The 24974-nt window shown below is 27.7% G+C and overlaps 1 protein-coding gene across 4 annotated transcripts in view; it reads right to left on the minus strand.

The window, feature by feature from the left end:
- Positions 1 to 24974, minus strand: part of LOC126734538 (uncharacterized) — a 303120-nt gene that overhangs the window by 199065 nt on the left and 79081 nt on the right. The window contains exon 1 of one of the 4 annotated variants that reach the window (XM_050438220.1): positions 18832 to 19415. The exons of the other annotated variants lie outside the window; for them this stretch is intronic. Coding sequence (XP_050294177.1) covers positions 18832 to 18904 — 73 coding nt within the window. The 5' untranslated portion in view covers positions 18905 to 19415. Of the gene's footprint in view, positions 1 to 18831; positions 19416 to 24974 lie in introns of those variants that run through there. 4 annotated transcript variants of the gene reach the window in all.

Consider the following 24974-nt stretch of genomic DNA (forward strand, 5'->3'; position numbering starts at 1 on the left):
TTTTTAACCTTCTTCCAGGCAACTAGAATTGGGTATTTCCTTCTTCCAGGCTCCTTCTAGTTTAAAATATATAAAGTATGTTTTTTTTAATGGTCTAAAAATAATTTTGTTTTTGTTCCAATTTTTATGATCCTCAAAACAGTTGCAGTTAGTTTCTTCTACTGTCATGCTACAACAACTTATTTAATACTAGCTCTAAATTGTTAAAATAATTCTTGTAATAAAATAAAGTATTGTCTTATTTTAAGGCGTTTTATTGTTGTTTTAAGTAAAATATTTTTTTTCTAGGCAGTTGATTAAGTCTAAATTATCAGAAATAGTAGCTTTAATAAAGCAAAATACCAAAAAAAAAAATCCTTAAAAAAATAAAATAAATATTAATGGGATTCAAACGTAATGTGAAGTTTCTGTTGGATTTTTTTATTAGGTCGGGACGTGTATATTAATTGTTATTATTTATTTAAACATCAATGATCCAGAGTGGTAGTTTTCGTACCAACAAAAATAACAAAAAATACCAAATAAATGTACTTAGTAATAAAATAGAAACGTAAGGAATATTTTTTTTTAAAGTGGAGATCTGGAAAAAAATCAGGAAGAAATGCTTAAAAATTAAAAAATATTAATGGAATCGAAACGTAATGGAAATCCTGTTGAATTTTTTTACGATGAAATGTTTATAAATATTTTTGTTATTTATTTTAACTTTAGGGTTTATATATGTCAATCAAAAAAGAAAAAAATGCCACAAAAATTCATGTATAGTTAAAATAGAATAGAAAATTACTAGAATTCTTATTAGAAATTATATTATGGTCACAGGTGTATAACAATTTATAAAACTTATGCCTAAATTAATGACAGAAGGTCGGATTTTTCATATTACCAACAAAACTAACAAAAAATGCCAGATGAATGTAACTGGTATAAAAACAAGATGTTACAGAATAAGATACTTAAGGTGTTAATCCTAAATGATTTTAAAAAGAAAAGTTGAAATAAATATCCTAAACCCCTTAACTTTTGAACTATAGGGTGCTAAGATCTTAAGAAGAAAATCGTTTACTTTAATAGCTTCCTAGACAGGTTTATGATATTTAGCATACACACTGTGAGTATCAACAATCATTTTTGATGTAGGAAATTTTTTTTTTAAGTTTAACCATCGGCATCCATACAGGAACGTAGACTAAATATTTTTTTAAAATATTATGTACGCTAATGCTCTTCCGTAAAATAAAAACTATTTTTATAATCCTTATTCATTTTATAGCAAATTTGATTTCTTTCTTTTTTTCGTTTGACAAAAATGATCTATTATGAAAAAAGTTTAGATTACCTGTTAAAAGTGGCTACCACATGTAATTATGCATGTTTTCGCTTTTCTCCTCATTAAGTTTCGTAACCTTTGAAAAATATCTGGAGTATTTTTAATAGGGTCACAACAAGCTATTAAGCGGTTTCTCAACTCCTCTTAAGTTTAACTTGGAGTGCTCTAAACCGGAGTCTTAAGGTCAGAAAACAAAACCACAGGAAAAAAGTGTGACTCTACATGCCCTATCCAAGGATTATTATAATGTTGATTTAAAAATTTCCGCATCTGAAGACTAAAGTGGGCAGGTGCATCATCATGCATAAACCCCCTACGATGTCGCGTCGAAATAAGGATGTCGTCTAGCAAATTTGGTAACTCCTGTTCAAGGAACTGCCGATAACTTTTTCCATTTAATCTACTTGGTAGTAAATCAGGGTCAATTAAATATTTACCAGTAATTCCAGTCCATATATTTAGAGAAAATGGCTCCTAGTGGTGAGATGCCATGATGCCATGCAGGTTTTCTTAAGCTCAGAAATGCTGATGTAAAATCTTCTTATGATATTCCTGGAAATTAGCTTTATCCGCGGATAAAATTTTGATTGGAGATTTTCGGCAACCATTTGAAGAAATCAGTTAATCAGAAATGTATTAGAAAATCCCGTGAAAGTAGGTCCTGGACTCTTTAAATATGATACGGTTATAGTAATCATGAAGAATTATTCATACTAGAACATGAGTAATATTTAAAATATTCCCAATTTTCCTAGTATTTATTTCAGAGTTTTCTTCTACCAAATTTAAAACAGCTTCTCGGTTTCTCATAGTATAGTGTGCTGCTTTTAGGTGGTTTTTTGGTTCAATAGATCCCGTGTTACATAAATTTCTGTGAGTTCCTGAAAACTTATGGGCATCTGGAAATATTATAGTGTAATAAAATATTATTTTAATAAATAAAGAAATACTACAACGAGCCCTTAGAAACCAACGGATAATAATACCGCAAATCGACTGCCTAAACCTTCCAAAAACCCGGCCAAGAAGACGTGATGCCACTTTCTTTTTCTGGGTGGTTTATGATATTCGTTATCTTATCGATTCTCTAAAGACCTGTTCTTGTAATCTGTTTGAGCTTGTTTGCTTTTCCCAGGGCCCTGGATGGCTATTAGGTAGAATTAAAAACAGACTTTCACCATCTGTGCAATAGGTATTTGAAAAACGCTCTTGGTATAATCGTCTGACTTCAAATGCATTGACGTTAGTACTCCCGTACAGGTAACGCATATCAGCAATCTCAGCATTTGTAAAATTTACTATGATCATTAGTATAAATTACATAAAGTATGTTTAAAAGGTTTAATGTTTTCAAAATTTAGGTTAAGCGAACATTCGTGTAATGAAATATCTATATGTCAAAAATACTTAGAATTATTTATGTATTTTGTCATCGCCATTGTTTCCTTAATCACACTGCTGTTTTTTCCAAGGCTGACGAAAATTTTTTTGTAATACTTTAGATACTCATGAAATAACTCCTGTTCCTTTGTCGTTTTTGGTAAATATCTTAATAACGGTCCAGAATTTCAATATACTTGTAAGCTAATTTGAAAAGTTACTAATCTGTATTTAAATTCCGTAGTGAGATAATGTATAGGGCGAATAATTTGAAAATGTTAAACGGGTTTGAAAGTTGTCACCCTTAAAACCAAATTTGGCAGACCCTAAATGAAATTTTTTTAAGCTATTTAATATTAAAGTACCCCTAGACTTCTAGAATTAGAGTTGTTCTACTGTAATGCTAATAATATACATATGTTTATATGTTTACATATGTTTACAAAATAATTTAATGTAATTTTTTTACTTATAAAATGACTATGCATAAAAGTTAAATTTTTTTTTATTTAGTAGTCGCATGTCGAATGATAAAATGTCAAGAAATTAAACTTTTCCTAAAATGAACTGGGATTATAAAAATAAAAATTTAATTGACGTTCTGCTACGGAGGCCACTGGTTAAACTTTTAAAAAAATCTTCTACATCACGAAATGGCTGTTGATACTCAGAGGGTAGTTATTTAAGATATAACGAAGAAACGATTTTTCTCTTAAAATTTTAATACCTCAGAAGTTAAAGGGTTTAAGACATCGTTATTTAAACTTTTATTCTTAAAATCATCTAACAAATTACCGCCCTTAACGATCAACATCTTATTCAGTAACACCCTGTAGAATGGAAATGTAAAGGATGTGTAAAGGAATAATTCTTTTAATTTCAATAAGCGGAAATCAGGAAAAAATTATCAAAAATTAAACATTGTTAATAGAACATAATGGAATTTCTAATGGATTTTTTTATTATGATGGGACGTGTATAATAATTTTTATTATCGATTTAAACTTTGTATGTAATATTAAACTGTAATGGAGATATACTAAAAATTCCAGATAGAAATTGTATTGTGAGGATACGTGTATGATAATTTATAATACTTTTTCCAACATCAACGACTAGTATTTTTCATATTACCAATAAGAGCAATAAAAACTTCAGCGGTAATGCTCAAATGAGTATAAATGGAATGGAAACCTGATGAAATACTTCTTTCAACTTCAATAACTGGGAACAGCAACTTCTATAAAGTCAATGAAACCACAAAAGAGCGACTCATCAATTTTTGGAACTATTTTATGTAAATAAAATCTGAATAAATGCTATAAAAATGTTAATATTCCAACCAAATGGAATGGAAAAATTGCGGAATTCCTCTACATGATTTTTATTTTAACTTTATTAACCAAGTAGCTTTCATAATTCCAATAAAAATACAAAAAATGTGTAAATAAAAATACAAATCTTGTGGATGTGTTGTTGGGTTTGTCGGTAATATACATATGTATAATTTTATTAACCAAAAAAATGATCAAATTTTCCCTAATCCAACCATTTTTCTCCATAAAAAAACTTCACATAATCTTCATACCAATCGTGTCCTTTCTCTAAGCTTTTTTTTATCAAAAAAGTATAATTAATCATTAAAACTACCCGTCAAGCATCATCAAATTACATTTTATACCTGCTATAACGTGACATCATCGTCTTAAAAAAAATGCAGGCGCCTCTTTAGGCCCAAGCGACTTTTTTCTCCTACCGATGCGACCTACACATGCACTTCAGACGCATCGGAGGTTATTGGGTTTATAGCCCTCTCACTTTCCTCATTACTTCTTTCGAAAAAAAAATCCATCTAGATTCTTCTATATGAATAAAAAGTATTTTAGAGGAGTGGCGTTTTATACATCAAAGCCGGTATGTAAATTAACTTATTTATTATTAATTACGAATTCCAGCATAGCGTGTAATATGAAATTGAAATTCAAATAAACTGTATGAGAAATTGTAATTTTTATGCCTATTGACTTTTTTTTATTGTGATCGATTGTTACTCTGGATAATTTTATGAAGTATTTTATAGATTTTTTTCTTAGAATTTATGCAGAAGGGACATTAAAATAATTAATATTAATTGCTAATAAGAAATAAACCAATCGTTACTAACATAACTAAATTTAAATATTTAAACTCCTTATATACAGGGTGATTTCCAACCTATGCGCATAAACTTGGGAAATGGTAGATGAAGATCAATAATGAGTAATAATGAGAAAAAAATGTAGTAAAATATTGTTGGTTTCCGAAATAAAGTTAAACAAATGTCAACAGAACGTGTATCAGACAAACTTATTTTGTTTATTAATAACTGATAGTAAACAAGTCATAATGTTTGGAATTTGTTATTTGGAATCTTTAGCAGTACATAGTTTGTTGGTGGCTGTGATCGTTTTCGATCGTTATTTTCACACGAACAAAATAAAAGCGTCAAATGTAATGGCGCACATTTTTACAAACGAAAAACGTGTCGACATGGTTTTGATTTACGGAGAAACGCATCAGAATGCCTTAGCAGCAGCTGATCTGTATGCCCAAAGATTTATTCGAAGATATCACCCGAGACGTGGGGCTTTCTTACGTGTTATTCAGCGGGGTAGAGAAACTGGCAATTTGTGGCCGCGGCCTGGACAAGATGGAGGAGCTATGAGACCTAGGCACATTCTAAATCTGGAAAAGGATATTTTAGAAGTTATCGAAGAACAACCTGAAATTAGCACTAGGACAATTACAGCGCGATTTGGTATATCGCAACCTACAAGTTGGCAAATTTTAAGGCACGAGTTGCTGTACCCGTTTCATGTGCAGAGGGTACAAGCCCTACTTCCAAGAGATTTGCCGCTTCGAGTACACTTTTGTGAGTAGTTGTTACATCACCAGCAGTTAAGCCCAAACTTCACCATGAACATTTTAGTTACGGATGAGGCAAATTTTACGCGCAATGGAATTTTCAACTTTCATAACACTCATTACTGGGCTTTGGAAAATCCGCATATTACACGGAGAACATACTTTCAACAACGTTTTTCTATAAATGTATGGGCTGAACGGGATGCTCATCGGACCTTTTATACTGGAAAATCGTTTGACTGGTGCTCGGTAATTAGAATTTTTGCGCAACAGTCAGTAGAGTATTAGTTCGAAACACCTGTAGACGCTAGTATGTGATTAAATTAAAAGTCCTGGCTAAAATTGGTATATGCATGTTGCCAAAATTCAGTCAGGAGAGCATGTTTCTCTCGAAAGTCCGAGCAGTGAGTCCGCGCAGTGTAGTGTCGACTCCGTGATCACTGATCATGATACAGTCACTCCTCTTGCCCTTCTTGTGACTCCTTAGATTATAAGGGACACTGCAGGCCGCAGACGTTTCAGAAACTTCTAATTCGTGCCTCATATAAGTGCCATATATCTTAAGACATTTAACAATACGTAACAAAAGTGCAATACTAATAAAAAGTGACGTTTATTCTGTGATATAACTTGCCATAAATAAAATGTCTTTGAAAATGACTAGACGAAGCATCGAAAGTTCTTCCAGCAATTCGTCACCTATGGGAGAAGACGGGTTAATGTCACCCCCACATCCCCAAGTTTCTTCAAGAGATGGCTCTCCTACGAAAATCTCGCCAAACTCTCCGCCATTGCTTGCCACCATGACACCTGTTAATGTTATGGATTTAAAAAAAGAGATGGAAGAAGAAAGTGCCATGGGAGGAAACTCCTCATATGCTCAGGTTAAGACAGAAGTTCTGTATGAAAAAGAGGATGGTGAAATATATGCTCAAAGTATACAGCACAAAAATGATGCTCCAATTGATTTGATATACGAAGATGGAAACAAGACAGTCATTTACACTACTACTCCTGATCAAAAAGGTTTAGAGATATATTCTGCAGATAACTCTGGCGAAATCACTATAAACAATATCAGTACTCACCAAATACAAGGGCAACAAATCAATGATGTACTTATTGATGGTAGTAGTGGAACAATGGTGAGGTCAAATGGCGAAACTGTTGGTAGTCCTCCAGGGACAGTTTCCGTGGTGTTACAAGGAAATGGTCAGGTTCTTCAATACCCCCATCAATCTCCTGTATAAGTTTCATTTCAGTTTTTTTTAACTAAAATCACTCTACTCACGTTTATTTATTCTATTTATTTAAAATTGATTTTAAATTACGCTTTTGAACTTTTGAAATAAGTATATAACCCTTTCTAGTGACGACCTCAGAATGCACTGCTATATCAAAAAACAGCAATTTGAAACACTCAAAAACCATTTTCAGCAATTTCCCTTAGTCAATTTTAAAACTACCTTTTTCTCCAGTTTTTCCTGTACTAATACTTTACTACAAACGACCAATTTATATAGAAAATACCAGAAGAAAAATACAAATTGATAAACAAGAAATTAATATTATTTATATTTGTTCTAGGAATCTTCAATACCGTTCGTCAACAAAATAATAAATTGCTACTGGGTAAAACCGCTCGAACTTGACCACTCACCGTAATAACAATAATGAAATATCGATGCATACAATGTAAATTTCTATTCTAATATTGAAACAATTATATAAACATTTATCAAGAAACCTCATCAAGAGAGATCATAAAACATTAATCAATAAGTTATTGAATGCCCTATGTTTGCAAGAAATCTGAATTTATTTTTATTCCTTCTAGATTAAACGTAGTGAGAAATATATAGAGCAAATTAATATAATAACGTTATTACTGCTTTTAAGAATGGCATTTTTTGATGGAATTTATATACAAATTTAACTCCTTATTCTTTCTCTTACAGTGTAAAGCCTATTTATGCAAATATTCAAAGATAAATAATTATGAAGAATATTCCTATTGATTTTGTGTTTGTCTTGATATTTGTTTTTTTTCCATATTTTGCATACTGTATAATTTAATATAATTTTTTGAGATTAATTTTTGTTACATTTAAACTGTTCTTTACAATAACAATTTTCTTGCTTATGTATTAATTTCAAAAAACTTCAATAGAGGTTTAATAATAACTGTAATAAAAATATGAAAATTTTTTCTTTTGTTATGAATTTTAATTTTAAATGTATCTATATATTTTAATATTCCTTCTTTGTGAATATTTAAAGACTTTGTTATTGCAAATTGAACATTATCAAGAGTCATCATTTTCAACCAATCAAAACCCTGTAAAATGCTTTTAATGTTATCTTAATTTTTGATCACATAATAGCACATGAAATTTTTCCTAAAGCTCCTATTGCCACTTAAGCTTTATTTATACGCATGCTTGTCTTTTTCCTTTTATGCACAATATGCCAACGCATTTATTGCACACAATTTGTGCGCACCTGTTACGAAAGTGTTTATACAATTTAATAATTACACATTTCAAGATAAATTACAAAATTTTATATGAAATATATTAAGAAATGATTCTGCATAAGAAACTCAATAATTATGGTATTTTTGCATAAAACTTCATTTTAAAATAATTATTGTACAATTTAAGAAAAATCTCTTAACGCAATAATTATTTAAATTTTCTAAGCCGTGGGCCATAAAATTACTAAAATCGTGATCGTGAACGCTTACCAACCTTAAGTGCTATTTTACACTGATGTTTACGTCGATAATTCGTCATGATGCGAGAAAAAATTACTCATATCTTGTCACTTTACGGATTGTTACTTTCCTAGAACATGGACTTTGCTCTCGAAATATGCTATTAGGATCGTCTATTGTTTTGTATGTAATTTGTTGTTTTTTTTGTCGGTGACTTAACTTAAAATAAACATAAACACTGATTTGAAGCTGATTTTCTTTTTTTTTAAGGTCGGTGATAACGATTTTAAAAATATTACATATATGATTTTTTTTTAATTCTTAGTCTACTTACCACTAACAGTAAAGAATATTTCATTTTCCCGGTTAGGTTTAAAGATGCTTACCTGAAAAAAAAATAAAATTTTAAATAAATATATACGTATAAAAAATTTTAAAATTACATTTCGCACAATTTAGCAATAATTATAGATTTAATAACTGGTAATATCCGATGATCTTCTTACATAAAATAAATTATTTTTTATATTTATCTCATCCGCTTTTAATTGTTATGCTACTGGCACACTTGCCGATACTTTCTTAAAGAAAGTAAAGAATTATGCAATTTTAAAGTAACTTTATTCGTAACATAATTTATAGAAAACAAAGGAAAGATGTTGCGTCATATTGTTTGCTTTTGCCGTCCGGTAGTTATTTACGGTAAATTACGCTCTTATGATTATGTGTATAGGATATTAATAAGTTTTTTATTAGAACATTGTCAGGAACTATACGCGAATAACTAATAGGTTCCTTAAACTCTTAAATAATAGCAAAAAATTTACCTAGTAAGACAATATTTTATGGATAATGGATATTACAAGGTAGTATATGTTTTTCAATATTGGAATAAAACTAACCAATATTTTATCAATTATTTTATTCTTAAATCAATTTTTATTACGGTAACAAGTCATCAACATTGGACTATTACTGTTATTTTGTGTTTATATTTTAAGTGTACCGGTTTCCCTTTCTAAATTAGCATTTGTATCACAATTAATGTTTTTTTCTAAAACGTATAAATACGAAAATTGATCTTTTTCTTTAGTTTTCTATAGCCCCATGACTCAGATACATATTTTTTAACCCGTGGACCTAATATTTACCATAAGAACAAGCAATATAAAATAAGTAAAAAATTACTATTAAGAACATTAATCCAGACCTATGTATTTGACGTTTACTTCTAGAATTGTATACAAAGTAATTTTTTATGTTCCAGGATTTTGTAGGAATTTTTATCTGTTTTATTTCAGACATTTGACGTCATTCTAGACTTTTCGGTATTTGAAGATTAAAGTAAAATTCAACTTTATATCAGGTTATTTCAAGCCATTAATTGAAGTTACTTTCAAATTCTTCCTAATATTAAATGTACTATATTAAGTTTAGTGGCAGTTATATTTCTCTTTTATTATCTGGAAATTTTGATATTCCAACTTAGTTTATCGAACTACATGAAGAAAACCCCCTCTGATCCAATATATAGAACATTTATTTTACGCTCTTTCTTCATCATAATATAAATCTCCTTTAAAACTTTAATTTAACTAAGCGAATAGCATTGAAGCTTCAATTCTAAATAAAAGATTTATGTTCTATATACAAAAAATACATTCCAGTTTAAATTGAATTATATTCTAAAAAACCAAAAATAAATCTAAAAATCTGATAAATATTTATAATGAGGCCATAATTATCCTCTACCAGTGATTTAATTGAACGCATATGAATAATTAATGGTACAAAATATTAAAAAAAATAATTTCTAATAAACGATGGATTTTCCATCGTAAATTCGCATGCAATAAATTTTAATTTTTCAACCGAAACGTCCATTTTCTAAAGCGAGTAACAATTTAAGAAAAATGTCGGTAATTAAAAAAAAATTATGAACTTGTAATAAACCATATAGACAGTTATTACACACTGCAATGTCGAATTAAAAATAACTGATGTACCTAAGCTACTACATAATTTATTTTTTTTAATTTATTTATTTTTCAATACGATTTATTGGTATTAGTCAGGAAAATTTTATGTGGTCGATATAGTGAAAAATTTCAAATATTAGTACGATGGAGTTTCTCGTGACCTTCTATACACTTTTTAATGAGGTAGATAAAAAAACTTAACTTTTGATACGTGGTAGGTAAAAACCGACTTAAATTCTTCTCTTGTTTTTTAAAAACCCCACTAAAAAGTTTCTACTTAAAAAATTCCCATTTTTATATATATTTAAATTAAACAACCTTTGATTAGAGTCAATTAAAATGTCTCATGATCCTTCTCTGACCGGTTAATGACATTTTGAAATTAAATAGTTATTGTGGCTGGTAATTTAACGATAAATCGATTAAGAAAGATAATTGGTGGCAATTAACTTGTGGAGGTCTTGACATTGATGGGTATATTGTAAGTTTTCTATCGGATGATAATCGGTTAATTTTCTGTATAATTGGAAAAAATAAGAGATGCGGTTTTACAATTATTTGAATACAATATGACTTGGTTATTAAAAATGATTAACGTTTAATTTGCATTCTAATGCATAACTTAAATAGATACGATAATCCATTTTTATGCTGGGTTCAATACTAGGCTTGAGGCTGCAAGCTTACAACGTAAATAATAATAACTTATAATTTTTAATGAATAACATAATTTATTGAGATCATTTACTTAATTTATATACATTTATTTCTTTAAATACTATATATTTATTAATATATATTTCTTTATATAATATTTATAAAAAGATAAATAACTTAATTTAAAATTATTATTAAGGAGAATATTAAAAGAATTAATAAACTATTCTAAGAGCGAAGCACCAAATTCTAAAAACACGAACTTAATCGAATAATACGAATTTAAAAATTATAGCACTTTCCAGTTAGCACCCAACCCAACCCAACCCAACCCAACCCAACCCAGAAAATCTCCTTAAATTCTAAAATTCACCTTTCACAAAGTATTCAGAATAACAATAACAAAACAAATTATTTTCAGAATAACTTTAATTACTAAGTAAGTCCCTAAAACAAAAATCTTAAAAAAAAATTAAAAAACTGTATTTATTATCAGGAATAAGAGAATTAATTACAAGGAAATATACCAGCAATAATACTGATTATAAAAATTACATAATAAAAATTACTTTTAAAAGAAGAGTTGCCCCACAATACACTAGTAAAAATACTATATTTTGATAAAAGTTTTAATGCACTACTTTTAATAAATATGATTGGCAACTAAAAATATTACATAAGATATTTCCTTGAAGCTCAAGGCCTTGCTTTATAGGATAGTATTAAAAAAATTGGTTTACTGAAGGTAGAGATTAATTTTTAAATATACTTAGCTCGTTTGAGTACATAAATTAAATAAAAAAAACCATCTATTTTAAAATATCATCTTGGAATTTAAGCTTTGCCTTATTAATTAATATTAAGTAAACTTATTTAATTGTGGTAACTCGTTTCTTAAATATTTTCTACTAATTTTAATGCATAACTTATATGGATATAATTTACACTTTTTTTAAAATACTGTCTTGAAATTTAACGCCTTTCCTTAATAATTAATGTAAAAAATTGTTTATTAATTTATTAAGATTCTCATTATTAGTTGCAATTTAACGTAGATATTTAAAATGTGATGCAAAAGAGCTAAATTTAAACTTAGAAATAAATTAATTACACCCTTGGCCAGTTTTATCTATTTTTATTTAAATAATTAAATAGCATTAAATATATATAAAAAAATATACTTTTAGATGCATAATTAAAGTAGACATAACTGTTAATTCTTAAAGTAATGTTATTTTATTATATGATGCATAAATTATTAATTCTAAAAATTGTTCATTAATTTAATTGTCCAGTTCATTAACTTTTAATGCTTTAAACATGTTCAATATTTTTTTAAATAGTAATATTATTTAATTTATTATTTTTTTAATCTAAAGAAGTGTGTACTTGTAATTATTATCAATTTTCCTAACTTATAATTGATCTTCTATAAATCAAATAAATATTTACACAGAGACACATAACTTAATAAATATTATAGATTAATATTAAGCAGAAAATATAATAACTACTTCTTTAAATAAAATCCAGTTTTTGGCCAAATTCGATTCAACAAAAACTTTAACTTATAGAAAAACATTATGCCCAAGATCTAATTTTTTTTAAACGTTCTTAATAGTTTATAAAACTCATCGCACTTAAACCCAGAAATCACATCCTGAAACCACAAGTATTCAGAAAAAAATAACAAACCAATTAATAAAATTTTATACACAACTACAATTGCTAAATAAACTGCTTAGAAAAATCTTTAAAAAATGCAACAAAACTGTAATTATTATCTGGATTGAGAGAATTAATTATCAACAATAATAATTACAATAAAATCATATAAAAACAATTGCATTTACGAGAAACGCTATACCATATATCATATTTTGATCATTTTTTACTAGTTTTAATGGATAACTTTAATGAATACGGTTAGCAACTCTTATTGAAAATATTGTTTAAACATATTTTTTTAGAATTCAAGTGTCATCTTATTAATTAATTTTAAATAATCTTAGTTTATTTGATTGTAAATAGTTGTTTCCTAAACAGTTTTCTACCAGTTTTATTATTTTAATGCATAACTTAAGTAGATACGATTGGCAACTCGTCTTCTTTTAAAATATCTTCTTGAAATTTAAAGCCTTGGCTTATAAATTATTTAAAAAATATCAGTTTATTTATTATACCTAAGAATTAATTTTTTTAAATGTTAACTAATATTTACAACTTATTCCAACAGAGTTAAATTTAAGTTTGGAAAACAGTTAATTAAATCATTGGCCATTTTTTCTATTTTTGTTTTCAAAATTTAAACGCATAAAATATATATTAAAAAATATTATAATATAATAATTTTATCTTAGATGCATAATTAAAGTGGACATGACTATTAATTCTGTTAATAATTTTAGATATTAATTTTTAATTTCCAAAATACTTCATTAATTTTATTTATAAATGCATAATTCCAGTAGATATGACTATTATTTTTTTAATATTTTTTTTTATTATTTGGATATTTAATATTAATTTTAAAAATTATTATTTAATTTAAATCTTCGGTTTTATAATATTTAGTACTTGAGCCAAATAGGTAATTTATTTATTTTATATTTTAAATTGAAAATTTAAAGTAGTACATGTAATAAATACAAATTATTAAAATCTATGACAAAAATTTAAATTTAAACTTCACAAAAAAATTAATTACATCCTTGGCCAATTTTTCCACTTTTATTTACATAATTTAAATATATTAGCAATAAAGCATTTTTCATGAATTTCATTCTTTTATAAAATAGTTTTATAATTTCATTCAATTATAAAATATTATTTTTAAAAAGTCTCAATATTATTTTTTAAACATAGGTGTAAAATTTAATCTTTTACATTTAGAATTTAGTCCAATGTAAGTATCAATAAACTAAAATCATTAAAAACCTGTTTTTTTTTTTAACTTAAATCTAATGGGCACTCAAAAACGGTTAAATAACAATTCATGTACAGGAAAATGCAAATTTTAATTGAATAGTAAATAAACATAAATTAAGGAAGGTGAAAATATTGGGTACGAATAGACAGAAAATTCGCCAAAGCGAAACGACTTTACGTAACATCTTTTAAGCGACCAATGTCAAGGTTATTCTGGCTCAGGTGCCCGTGTGCAGGAACCATAAAGTTATTTTAACGAGTTCCGATGGTTAGAATGATAAATTTCCAAGCCTTAATGCGATATTATTCGACCCATTTTAATATAATTTATAAACAGTCCGATTTAAATCGGCATTATATACAATCAATTTTAAATTAATTTGCGGGTCACGTGCAGGTGGTATTTTAAATTTTCTTACACTCGTGTGATTTTTATTGTGGTCACATGACGTTAATACCCTCATTGTCAACCATGTTCGATACTGATTTATTAGGCGTGCAAATAGCGGTGATGAATAATGCTTTTTTTTTTTAATCAGCTATCTTTTGGGAAATGCTTATATGGGGTTCGATGTTTTTTTTAAGTGAATATGGTTACGTTAATGGTTTTACCATGTAGTAGCCGTAAAAATGCTTTATTACTTTTGTTATGTATTGTTTTAGTTTTTTTACTTACGCGATTACTATGACATAAAGCTATTTAGAAGATTATTATTATGAGAAAATTTATTTATAAAATATCTTATTTAAAAAGATTCAATTATATGCATAACTTAAAGGGGTACGATTAGCAATCCTGCTTAAGTTTTTATTTGCGCAATTTAATGGTTTGCCTTATAAATTTTAAAATTTTTCAAATCAGGTTTTATTTATTACAAACAACTTCAACATATCAACCTACCAAATAGGTGACATAAAATTTGCTTTTCTGTCACATATGTACGACAATAATATTTCTAATAATTCTCAGGCTTTCCTCTTATAAATAAATTATAAATAGTCATAATATATAAAAAATGGTTCATAAGGCTTTGGGAAGAAAAACTGTAATGTATCGGTAATTTGTATAATTGTACTAAATTTTTAATTATTTTATTATAAACCACTTAATTGATATGAACATCAAAAATATATTTCAGGTGCCTTTATATGCTTTTCGTAATTTCTTTTGCTTTTAAATTTAAAGAAAAATTTTATTAAAAATAATCCAAAATGGCGATGCATAATTAAAATGGATACGATTGTTTTTTTTTAATAATTTAATACATTTTACCCGATGGCGAATTTGTAATAGAAAAATTTAAAAGTTGCTATATATTTGCGCAACACTGTATACATTTATATTTCCTTTCTGCAAAATCCTTTATCTGATGTGTTTTCATTAAAATCGAAAAAAAATATGAATGTATGTATAATTTATTTATGTAATACGCATAACTTAAATGCATATAATACGCAATTCTGCAAAAATATTGTTTTTCGTAATTCCAATATTGTAATGCATAATTTAAGTAGATACGATTGGTAATTCTTTTCAAATATTATTTTTTCGATGCAAATAAATTAAATCTTCCTTTTAGTCGGTTTAAACAAATTTATATTCTTTTAAGTATTTTTTTAAATATAATAAATTCTACCCTTTGGCTAATTTATAATAGAAAAATTAAAAAGTTGCTACATATGTACACAATACTATACGTCTCTATGATTTATTGCAAAATCCTTTATCTGATTTTTTCTAATAAATTAGAAAAAAAAAATATTTAATTTTTTTATCTAGTACGCTTTACTTAAATGGATACAATACTGATTCTTTAAAAATGTTTTTTTTTCTTAATTCCCTTATTGGTTAAAAAGAATAATATATTGTGTGTATTATGAATATCTACTGGAACACCCGTTATCTCTTATATTATGATTTAAAGTAATTTTTACAAAATTGCAAAAAATAATTTAATTAGACACATTTTAAATTACTTTGTCATCACTTTTATATTATACTTTCTTCTTAGTAAAAAAATTATAAGTTAAATATATGTTTTCTTCTTTATACTTTTTTCTTTGCGTATCTTCGATGCATAACTTAATTGAACATAATTAACACTATTTTATAATTTAAAATTTGACGTAAATTAAACATGCAAAAGGCACTTTTATTTGAAGCCCTTTTTTAAAGCATCAATACGGATTATATTAAATTAAAAATATTTACAATACGCTATTTCTATTTTTATAACCACCATAAATTAATAATAATAAATCTGTTTAACCTTGTCGCATTAAAGTATGAGAACCTAATTATATTTAACGAACATACCTAATTATAGTTATTTAGCGTCAGTCAAAATTTAAAAGGAAAAAATTGTCCTTAGGGCCAAAGTTTATAAATAATTATGCATGTAGATATTCATATTATAGTGGTTTAATAAGACAGAGACTCTTGTGTTTTTTTACATATTTTATTTTTATTAAAACAAAGCTTGTACTGATTAAATTAATTATAAAACAAATTATAATATTATCTTTGGCAACAATCCCCAGCTGTGACAAATAAATGATATACCGGTTTTTTTTCTCGCGATGATTCCGATTTCAATAATTTAGTCGATATGGTTAGCTAGTGCCAAAACTGGTTTCAAACGATCTGTTACATAAATTCGACTTTTATCGGATAAATAAAATTTTTATTTAAGTTGTTTTTTGTCTATATTTAGATAAAACACCTGAGTATTTAAAGATTTAGACCGATATTAGTATATTTAAAATTTGGTTGAGACAGGTGGGACTTTTTCGTGATTTTATTAATGTTTCGAAAATAAAATTAAAGTAAAATTAGGCTTTGATCTGTAGTCAGCTTAACCAGGTAAGAAAACAGAAAAGATTTTAGGAGAAGTGTTTTTTTTACCAGAAATTAAATGCCAATTCCATTATAAGGAACAATGCATTTTGGCAAGTACTCTTGTTATGTTATATTGACTTTACTTCAGCATGGACTTTTTCCTTAATCTAGGTTAGAAAAATTTTAATTTCAAAGGAGAAATTACGTATCTGCCTAATCAAGTCTGTCTGTTGAATTTTGTCAATTATGGCCTGGATCTATGTAGGTCAAGTGATTTTATCTTAATCTATTTAAATAATTATAAAATATATTATATAACTTATTATGCTAAATTAAAAACTTATTATTAAAATTTAATTAAAAGTGTTGTATAAAAAAGAATACTTCCAAAAAAAGATCAAGATTTTAGCATGTTTAGCAAAGGCCTTAGTTATTTCTGCATACGTACGAAATATTTAAAATTCTCAAAAAAAAAGTTTACTTTAACAGGTTACGTTAAGGTAAAACTTTAACTTAAATATTTATATAATTGATTATCATTTATGATTATTAAATATTTAAAATGTTACTTTTCTGAATCTTATATGTTCCTTTTCAATGAGAAATTTGGTAAAAAAAATATATGAGAAATAGGAAAATGGCTTCAAATGCTTCGAATTAAAGGAACAAATTATTCAAAAAGTCTGAAATACACAAGAAATTACTTAGAGAATCCAAGGGCATAAGAACTACTTTAACCCAGAAAAGATGGACTTTAAATTACTTAAAAAATATGAATATGGAATATAAATATGAAAATTAGCTTGAAAGGAACTTATTGACGATAATTTAAAAAGCCAAACATCACAAACATGGCCCCAATACCTAGAAAGAAATTACTTTAAGTGCCAAGAAACTTTAAATGACTTGGAATAAATTTGAAAGTTAGTCCAAAAACCTGGAATATATAAAAATAACTTTAAAGATCTAAGAACAGAAGGACTGTCCCATCAATCCAAAAGAAATGGCTTTAAATACCTGAAATAAGACTAAAAATTACTTCAAATAACTAAATTTAAAAACTAGTTTGAAATTTATTAGAAATAACTTTAAAATTCAAGCACATAAGAACTATTTCACGATTCAGAAAGAAACTTAAAATCACTTTAAATACTTGGAATAAATTTGAAAGTAGGCTTAAGATTTGACTTTGTAAATAGCTAAAATACGCCAAGAATAACTTGAAAATGCCCAGAATACATAATACATTAAAATAAAGTTTGTATAGATTATTACATAATACAAAAAAAAATAGTTTGAATCATAAATATCCATTTTTTATAAAAAACAGACATTTATATAAAAAATCATAAAAAATGCTAAAGACTTTTTAATGTACTTTTAATTTTTGAAACGTCTTCTAACGTTCTATTTATAAATTTAAATATTACTTATTTACCTTAATAACATGATCACTTTTAAGTAGAAATTTTTAGCACTTATGTTATTTTATATTTAAAAATTGTTTTCAAAAAACTAGTGTTAAGTAAGAACTTAATTATAAAAATAAACAGATCAACAAAAAAAAATTTAAAAATGTAATATGCATAACTTAAATGGATACGATCCGCAATGCTTTACGAATATAATTTTTTGTAATTTTCTTCTTGATTAAAAAAGTATATTTATTTTTTATAAAGTGAAACTAAAATATACTATACGTTATATAATTTACTCCAATATTGTGATGCATACTATTAGAAATAAATATTTTAAAATATGATTTTTTGGAATTCAGAATATAAAATATTGGTACCTTTTTCAAATATTTTTTATTTGAAAGTATTTTTTTTTGAATTATAAAAATGTTTGGTAATATCTCAAAAAAAAAATTTAGGATAAGAACTTAAAAAGTGCTTTTGTCGGAAGAAAAATTGTTATTACATTTCTTGAACCATCGCTTTACCAGTTCTTAATAAATTTTAATTATTTACTATATTATATTACCATTTTCAAATAAAAATACCATAATGACCCTTAGTTAAAATATTTTTTTTTTGTAAACAACAATATTTAAATAATATATGTATATATAAAAAAGATGTAAAAACAATCATACCTGTACTATGCCTGTTAAAAATCTGATATACTACTGGCACACAATTATTAGATCCACATAAGCTATCCTCCATCTCGTTCAAAGAAAACCGTACTTTCTGAATAAATACTTCTTATAAAAAATAATACAAACGCACTAAAAAAATTAAAATCACTGAATGCTGCTCACAGTTCAGATATTAAACAAATACTGTATAAGTACAAAAAAGTTTCAGTTCATTTAGCGATACAAATAGGAAGATTAGCACATACTGTTATGATCACAAGTTAAGATATTAATTTACACTTCCATCAATACGTGAACAATCATACGAAATTACTTCTGCGCCTTCTTCGTTTCATTATACTGGTACATTTTATTAGCATGGAAATCTTTGTTAATACTTGACTAATACTGATTTTATTCCTTTGTTTTTTTAATATTGCTCTATAATTTATCACAAAAACCACTAGTGTTAAGATATGCCCCAATCCATAGTGGTATATAGGCCGCGCAAAACGAACACAAAATCTCGCTCGGAAAAATTCTTCTCGCGTGGTACCTCCGGAGTACCAAAGAGAGTCAGTCAGTCTACCGGAGAACGCAGATTGATACGATCAACCGATTCGAAGCTGGTGTTTGAGTATACTCACCTGTTCGCCAGTGTTTTAGCCGGCATATTATGTTTTTCACGGGTGCGGATAGCGTGTGCCCGAACTTAAGGTTACCGGCTTACGATCATCACTTCACGGCCGGAAATCAATAAATATTTTACTGAAAATAATGTCGTGTATATAAAATGAATGAACGGCGATCATGAACTTTTGGAATATGCATAAATATTTGTAAGCATGCTATTTAATGCCTATTTTGTAGTGGGATTTACTATTAATTAATTTTTGTTAAATGCGGACAAGACTTAAATGATTTTGTGTGTTGTTTTAGTGACTCAGTCATTTTTTTTTTATTTTTAAGGGTTTAGTTGGATAAATGGTCAGATAAGTTTTTATAATCAAATACATTTTTATCAGCTTTTAAATCAGTTTTTTCTTCTTTAGTTGCCAACGTTTCCCCTATATTATAACTTCTTCAGTGCACTACAACATTTAAAAAAAACATAGTAAAAACACATAAAGACAAGTTAAAACTTATAAATAAAGACCACTATATAACGTATGTTATATACTGGTCAAAAAAATAATTATCAACAATTAAAATAGACTAAAAATACATTAAAAAAATAAATTAAATAAGTATATTACCACTTTAATTATTTAAATACATCTTCAAAACACAGAGATAAAAAATTAACAAAAAAAAATTCAGAGTTATAGTTAAAATTAAAAAATTATAAATTAAATGGGAACATTTAAATATACTTAAAACAGAAACATCAAAGCTCTTCGTCTAGTTGTAATAAATAGAACATGGAGTGTGATTTCATAGAGTGTATTTGGTTTATTTGTTGTTGCGGAATTTGTCACTGTTTGTGCGTAACTAACAATGTACTGAACTGTACTTTCTATTCTAGCCTTTAACTCAATCGAATAATCTTAAATATTATTAAATATGCAACCCAGATATGTAATTTTTTTCACTCTTTCCAGGGTGTTCCCGTTTATGATTATTTCAGGGCTAGCATTTGGGTTTTTACTCAAATCAAATCAAATCAAATATGCTTTATTGTCAAAAAATTTAAAAAATTTTGTAGACAAAGCTAAAAAAGCAAAACACACAAATATAGAAATCAAAATACAAGTACTAAATAAATATATACAAAACTGGGTACAAAAGACATAAATGTACCTGGTCAAATTTTTTATACTTATACTAAATGTAAAAAGTAAGAAAATAGGAAAGTAAATAAAAATAGTAACAAGAAAGTAAAATAAAAAAGTAACAAGAACAGTCAAAAACATTAATACAATGTTTAAAAAGTCATAAAAAATTTTATAGAAATTTAGCAACACAAAATATTGCTATTCTACATCGTAAAAAATTTAATAATTAACCAGTGCGTGCATGATACTCAAAAATTAATATTGAAAAAAAAATCGTCTACTGCATATAAAGCTCTCTCCAGTAAATATGATTTCAAAGCATTGCGAAATCGAGGAAAAGATGTCAATGTTTTAATTTCTAAAGGCAGATGATTGTGCATTTTTTTAGCTCCGTAGAGCTTTTTATTAATTCTGACCTTGGGATTGGCACATAAAGATCATGCTCTGCGTTTCGAAGTGGATAATTGCGAGATGGTCTATTAAGAATTTCTGATATATGCTTGCGAACCAAGCAAATAGATTCAAGAATAAATAAAGATGGAAGAGTTAATATTTTAAATCTTTTAAACATTTCTTGGCAATGAGCTCGACTATCAAGTCCTAGTAAATAGCGAACCGCTCTCTTTTGTAGTTTAAAAATGCGCTCAAACTAAGTCGCACAGCATGTGCCCCAGAATGGAAGGGCGTAACGAAAATGGGACTCAAAAAGGGCATAATACACTGTTCTTGATGACGAAAGATTTAATTCCCTGGAAGCTGATCTTATGGCAAAACAAGCTAAACTTAATTTTTTAGATAAAACATCGATATGTGATTCCCACTTCAAAGAGCTGTCAACAATAAGTCCCAAAAATTTCACAGATTCAACAACATCCAAGCTGGTGTTGCTAAGTACAAAGGGTTGGATAGTAGCTTTATAAGATAAGACTTTAGTTTTTGAGATGTTTAAGCAGAGAAGATTCGAATCGCACCACGTTTTAATGTTGATAAGATCTTTAGCAATAGTTGCATGAAGTGCCGCAACATCCAAATTGCTCCATGTAAAGCTAGTTTCATCGGCAAAGAGACAGATTTTGCCGCTAATGTTAAGATAAACCATATCATTAATAAACAGCAGAAACAGAATTGGGCCCAGAACTGAACCTTGAGGTACCCCACATTCTGTTGGTCTGCTAGAAGACATGGTCGTATCAACCTTTACAAGCTGAATTCTGTAGCTAAGATAGGACTTAAACCATTCGAGAGGCGTTCCTCTGAACCCATAGTCCGTAATTTGTTGATCAAGATAGTATGGTTTACACAATCAAAACCCTTGAAGAAATCACAGAAAATAGTTGGTGTTGAATGATGATTGTTTATACTGGAGTAAACACTGTTAAAAAGGGAGAACATAGGATCAGTAGTGCATTACTCAAGAAGCCAAATTGATGGGGAGTTAGTATTTTATATTTAAACAGGAATGATAATAGCCTTTTTTTAACCAATCCTTCTATGATCTTCGATAATGTTGGAAGGAGAGCGATTGGACGATAATTTGAAGCTTGCTCTTTATCTCCTCCTTTATGCAAGGGAATAATTATTTCAGTCTTAAGGCAAAAATATTTTAAGTTTTGCAAAACGCTACAAGGATGAAAGCTACAGCTTCCTACATGAGCCTCAATTGATACCCAAAATATGAAAGGTAATATCGTTCTTGCTTAGGAATTTGTAGATTGAATATCTGATTGAATTGGTGCAGCGACTTTATACAGATTTTCTAAGGATTTCTCCTTCTGGTTTAATAGTTTAATTTTGTAATATTTTTGTATATAGAGGGTTGGGTTGGGTTAGTTTAGTTTTGATTCATATTTTAAATGAAAGAAACTATATATTATTTGATTTTAGTTTTATACGCAATCTGATTGGTTAAGGTCAATAAAGGTCATTATAAGTTCTGTAAATATAGCTATTTTGGAATACCTTGTTGAGTAGTTTTTTAATAAACTGAAAAAATCTTAGCTATAAATTATTTTAGAAAAGTATGAATATTTAATAGGCACGATTGCACCCACTGAATGGAATTGAATTTAAAATTCCGTGAAGAAAATGTTACATTCTCCTTAAATTAAGAGACGGAGGATAGATTTCTTCGTCTAAAAAGTATAAAAAGAATTCTTAAATATTTAATAAGGAAGACACTTTTTTAAAAGGAAACCTTTTCTCTACATTGAAAGATTAATCCTATATTTAAATTATGCAAGATTTTAATAATATTTGCTTCTAACAATATTTTTTGAAAAAATTTGTCTTTTTATATAAGAATTATTTTAATTTATATACAAGTTACATATATGTAATTCTGAAATATAAAAATTTTCAATAAATAAAAAGCAATGTTTATATTGATTCTGGTAATACTTTTTGAAAATTGAGCATAAGAAAATTTATTTAAGAGTTAATATATGAGATCATAGAAAAGAGATATAAGGATATGCTAAATATTTAACTCATTTATAAAAAAAACTATGTACCTTACCCTTATTTGCCTTTCTAAATATTATCTCATCCTTTTTTATTTAACAAAAAATATTATTATTTTATTGATTAAATAAATTCCATTTTTTGACTTTAAAAGGTGATATTTGCTTTCTTTCCTCAGAATATATCCGCGTTACTCAGAAATTCTTCTCTTGAAGTCTTTCTTTAATCTCTCCATCACAGCCTTATTGGTCACTCTTGTATCCACCCATGATATTTTCAGGATCCTCCTGTAAAGTCACATTTCAAAGGCTTCGAGTATTATTTGTATTGCCTCGGTTATTGTCCATGACTCCATGCCATAGAAAAAAATTGAGAAAATATAGCATCGGAGGAGTCTGATTTTGATTTCAAGGTTGACTTCTGTGACTGGTGCCAATTAATACTGATCATAGTTTCTAGGTAGGTAAACTGTGTTACTCCGTCTATTGGTGGGTTAATAATCGTCGTATTTTCCACCAGTTTCTCTACTGATTACCATGAGTTTCATTTTACTAATGTTAATTTCTAAGCCATAGTTACTGCTAACGTCTTTTATTTTATTCATTAGATCTTATAATTTGTTTATGTTATTAGTCAAAATCACCAGTATTGTCTTCATGCCAAATGTTATTAATTTGTTCTCCATGCAGCAAAACTCCTATTTCGGTATTTTCAAGGGTCTTTTTAATTTTTTTTCCAAGTATAGATTTAATATACGTGGTGACAAAACACAGTCCTATTTAACTCCTCAAAAAATTTTTAGTACCTATATTTGTTTTTTCTCCCATATAATAATAAGCTTTATTTCCAACCGGTTACAAATACCCAGTTACAGGAAAATCAATTAAATATATAAATGTACAAGTACGAATGCATGAACTATATTAGATTCATGCAACTATAAAAAAAATTGCAATATAATAAAAAAAGTAGTGAGTTTAAGAAAATAAATAATAAAAACTCAACACTAAATTAGGATAAGAATCAAGAATTAATTTAAATTAAAAGAGCAGTAAAAAAATGAGTAAATAAATGTATTCAAACTAAGAACTAAACAACCTAGCCTCCTCCACCGACCATACGCAGGTGACTCAAAATAAGTACCGGATTATCATGGTGAATATCACAAGAATCAGCAATAGTGTTAAAGTTTTGACACATAAAGTGAATAGGACTCTGGTACAGAATGTTGGACTTGGCTGTGTCCAAGTAAAAAGCTAGACACTGTCTAGATACTGGGCGTGGTATATGAAAGCAAATCCTTTGCAAAAGGGATGGGTAGTCAATTTTATGGTTAAGTAAATTAAACAAGAATTTCACCGATTGCATTTCTCTCCTCTTCGCAGGTGACCGTTCAGTATATCTAGAGAGCAGCAGGTTATGGTCAAAACCCCTTGGACGATAGACTCCATCTGCCTTAAATGCCAAACATTATAGAAATCGCCGTTGGAGTGATTCCAATAGGTGAATGTGCTGGTTGTTAACAGGAGACCAAATAAGGGAGCTGTAGTCCAGCCTGGGTCTAACAAATGCATAGTAGAGAGTTTTGGCAGTGGCAGTATTCGAAAAAATTTTGCAATTTTTAATAATAAAGCACAGCATGCGAGTAGCTCTAGATACAGCATCTTCGATGTGCGGGTTAAAAGACAATTTTTGGTCAAAGATGACTGCAAGATCCTTAAAACAGGTAGTCCTTGCCAGAGACTCTCCATTGACTGAGTAGTTAAAGACAACTGGACTTTTGATTCGAAAGTAGCTGGCCACATTACACTTGGAAACATTAAGGTTAAGCCTGTTCAAAGTGCATCAATAGTATACAGTATTGATGTTCTCTTGCAGTTGACCACAATCTGCTATAGACTCAATCCAAATCAATCTATATTA

Source organism: Anthonomus grandis, chromosome 3 (genome assembly GCF_022605725.1).
Source record: "Anthonomus grandis grandis chromosome 3, icAntGran1.3, whole genome shotgun sequence".
NCBI classification, from domain to species: Eukaryota; Metazoa; Arthropoda; class Insecta; order Coleoptera; family Curculionidae; genus Anthonomus; species Anthonomus grandis.